This window comes from Plasmodium relictum, assembly GCF_900005765.1.
Source record: "Plasmodium relictum strain SGS1 genome assembly, contig: PRELSG_00_v1_19, whole genome shotgun sequence".
In the NCBI taxonomy this organism is placed as follows: domain Eukaryota; phylum Apicomplexa; class Aconoidasida; order Haemosporida; family Plasmodiidae; genus Plasmodium; species Plasmodium relictum.
The window spans coordinates 4,046-7,797 of record NW_021628378.1 but is presented as its reverse complement, the minus strand read 5'-3'; the positions used below and the strand labels follow the sequence as shown (position 1 = coordinate 7,797).

The window sequence follows — 3,752 nt, the reverse complement described above, 5'->3', positions numbered from 1 at the left end:
TTATTCTTTTAATTAAAAACATACAAACAAACTATAACAATTAATAAAGTCAAAACTTTATATTATTCAATGTTATTTCAAAATATACATTTATTATAACAAAACATTATTAATTTTATCTTTTATTTTTATAAAAGATAAATAAATTTTTATTTACTAAAAATTTCTCACCAAAAAAAAAAAAATTTTTTTTTTTTTAAAATACTTCAAAAACAAAAATAAACAAACACAAAAAAAAAATATGTATATATGTTTTTTTTTTTTTTTTATTAGCGTTAGTACATATTAGTTTGTACATATACATACACGAACTAGCTTAGTGTATTACAAAAATTATAATATCCTTTGTTAATCAGTCAGTGCATAGGTACTTGTATATACACGTACAGTAACCTAGCATATTATACTGGAAAAGGTTAATAATAGCTTTTATTAACCAACATTTATCTATGAAATATTTATAGATATATATATATATATATATAAATTCTTAAATTTAATTTATAACATTTTATTTTTCTTTCAAAAAAGGGAATTGAATAAATAATCCTTTTATTGATTAATATGTTAGTTTCCTTTAAATAACTATTTTCTATAAATATAAATTTTTTATTACTCATTTATTGGATAATACTATTTTGATTCAATTTATTTGGAATTTACTTTTTGTATTTTATGTACACTTTTGTTCTTAACCATATATTCTCACATATCATATAACGTGAATCAAATTTTATAATATTGTAATTTTTAATTCGTTTGATGCATTATCTATATTTTCTTTCTTTTTGTACCTCTGTGACATATATTTGCTAGAACTATTTTGTTTGTTATTTTTTTTTAGAATATTTCTTTGCTTTTCTAGCCATTGGTCCATTCCATAGAACAATTTGTTCTGGTACTGGATTTATAATTCCTTTTTCCATATGCTTCATTTCTTTTCTTTTCCAGCTCTCCTTCCACTCTTGAAACCATTTTTGTTTTTTCCAACTATTCCATTTTCTTTCTTTCATATCCACCAGAATATTCCATTTTGTTTTTTTATCTATGTCAACCATTTTACTTTTCTCTTTTTTTTCCATCTCTATCAGAATATTCCATTTATTTTTCCCACTTACATCAACCCTTTCTTGTTTCTTCATTTCTTTTTCATACATTTCTTCTTTTTTTTTCTTTTCTTCTATATATAACTTAAGATAATCATCTTTGATTTATTTCAATTCTTCCTTCTTACATTCTTCTATTACCGTCACATGCATTTCTATCCATAATCTACATATCAACTTTTTCTTCTTTGTTCCATCCAATTGTTCTTTCACACCATCTATTGCTCTTTCATCTTTTTTAATTTTCTTCGACAAATTTTTTATTTCTTTTATCTGCAATTCCTTATTCTCTTCTTTTTTATAATTGTTTAACACCTCCACAAATCAGATTTCTTTATTCCATTCTTCTATAATCCCTAAATGATGCTTTAATCACTCTCTCCATATTTTTTTTTGTCTTTCTAACATAGGATTTTTTACTCCATTTTCTAATGCTTCTACCTTTTTTTCTGGATATGTTTCTTCATAATTTTTTCATTCTTTCTTCAATTTATTAAACTATTCTTCTTTTTTCCATTTCTCCAACATATTCATATTCCTTTCTGACCATTCTTTCCACAGAAACTTTTGTTCCTCTAACAAAATTTGACTGTTTTCTTCTACATTCAACCATTTTCTTTATTCAATATATTTTCATATGATGCCTTTTTCTTTGTCCATTCTTCTATACAAATTTGAAAAAAATCTTTTTATTTGATCCCCATTCTTCTTTCTTACACTCTTCTAATACCATCATTTGTATTTCTAATATAGTCCCTCATTTTAACTTTTTTTTCATTGTTATAGAATCGAACTTTTTATCTATATTTTTCATCTTATTCACTTTATATTTTTTCATTTTTTCTTCCTTTTTTCTAAAAATCTCTCCTTTTATCTTCTCTGAAATATCTTCTATTGTTTTACATTCTTCTTCAGTTTTCTCATGTATCATTTTCTCTTCTATACTACGTTCATGTATTTCCGCTATATATTCTTTTTCTTTATTTTCGTGTTCATCACCCAACTGTGTAATCAATTCTCCTTTATTGCCATTTTCTACTCATTTCTTTCGAATATCTTCCCAATGTTTTTTCCATATAATTTTCTGCCTCTATAACAGGAAATCTCTAGTTCTTCCTTTATTTTCTTTTATCAACGTTTCCTCATTTATATCTTTTATATATTTCTCTTTGTTATTTTTCCATTTTAGCTTTAACTGTGTAAATCATTCTTCTTTTTTTAGCTTTTCTATATCATCTTCTTTCTTCTCTAATATAACATCAGCAATATCATCATCTAAATTTTCTAATATATTTCCTTTAATATCTAAAATTTTCTCTATTTTCAATTTATCCATACTTATTTTAATAAAATCATCTTTGTTTCTCTCCTATTCTTCTTTTTTGCATTCTTCTAATATCACCATATGTATTTGTGTTAACAATTTTTTTATCAACTTTTTCCTTTTGTAGTTTATTATTTCATTATTTCTTTCTTCCTCTAATTCCTCTACATCCTTCATATTTCCTTTAGTAAATTCTTTCTTATAATTTCCTTCTTCCTTTTCGTATTATTTTAACAACCTATTAAACCAATTTTCTTTACTACATTCCATGAACCATTTTCTTTGCTTCATTAACCACTGTTTCCATATTATTTTTTTCTTTTCTACCAAACTATTTTTTCCACCTTCCATTTCTGTTAGTTCTGATCCTCTTATTTGATCCTCTCATTGTTTCTTCATAACTTTCTTGCTCTTACTCCCATTCCTTCTTAAAATTTTTAAACCATTTTTCCTTCTTCCATTTTTCTAATAATTCTCGTTTCTCTGGTGAAATTCTATTGCTTTCTCCACTTTCTGTTTCAACTATGTCTTCGTCTTCCAATATATCTTCATATAATATATTATCATTTTTCCATTCTTCCAAACAAATTTGTAAAAACTTTCATTTATGCAACTCCCAATACTCTTTTTGGCATTCATGCAATATTGTCACATATATTTCTATAAATACCTTCTTTTTAGACATTTCTCTATTCATTGATACTTTATCTTCTAGATTGTTATCTTCATTCCAATACCTGAGCGTTTCTATTTTCACATTTACCTCCTTTTTTTCTTTATCACTGGTCAATGAATAAATCCATTGCCCTTAATTAATATGCATTTTAAATATTTAAAATTTAAATAATTATGTCTTCTTAGGAAAATATTGCATGCTAAAAAAATTAAGCTATTAGAACCTTGGCTAACTTAGTGTGTCTAATTATATATATTTTTTTTAAGACACATCTCGGTTATAATTACATTATGTCTTTTTTTTTTTATTTTTTTTTTTTTTTTTTTTGGAAAAACAAAAGATTTTAAAAAAGAGGAGAAATTGAATGGGAAAAGATTAGCAAGTGGATTGCTTTAAAAATTTTTTTTTTAATTTTTTAGATTTTAAAAATTTTAGTGATTTAATTAATTTTGTGTTATAAATCTTATTTATAATACAAAATTATAAAGGAGTTCTAAAATTTGCTCTTTATTAACTTGGATATTCATTACTTTTATTCGAGTCTTTGGATATCCAATTAATAAATCAATCACCTATATATTCTTCTTGATTTTTTTCTACTTCTATTTGTTCTTTTTCCACTACTGATTAATAAAATTAGTTATTA

General features: G+C 23.9%; 1 pseudogene across 1 annotated transcript; it reads right to left on the bottom strand.

The window, feature by feature from the left end:
• Nucleotides 1–733: 733 nt before the first annotated feature.
• Nucleotides 734–3,432, bottom strand: PRELSG_0001650 (annotated as a pseudogene). Its single transcript is given in 6 exon segments — nt 734–871; nt 873–1,707; nt 1,710–1,791; nt 1,794–2,824; nt 2,826–3,219; nt 3,222–3,432. Coding segments are annotated over 6 exon segments (2,691 nt in total).
• Nucleotides 3,433–3,752: the final 320 nt, after the last annotated feature.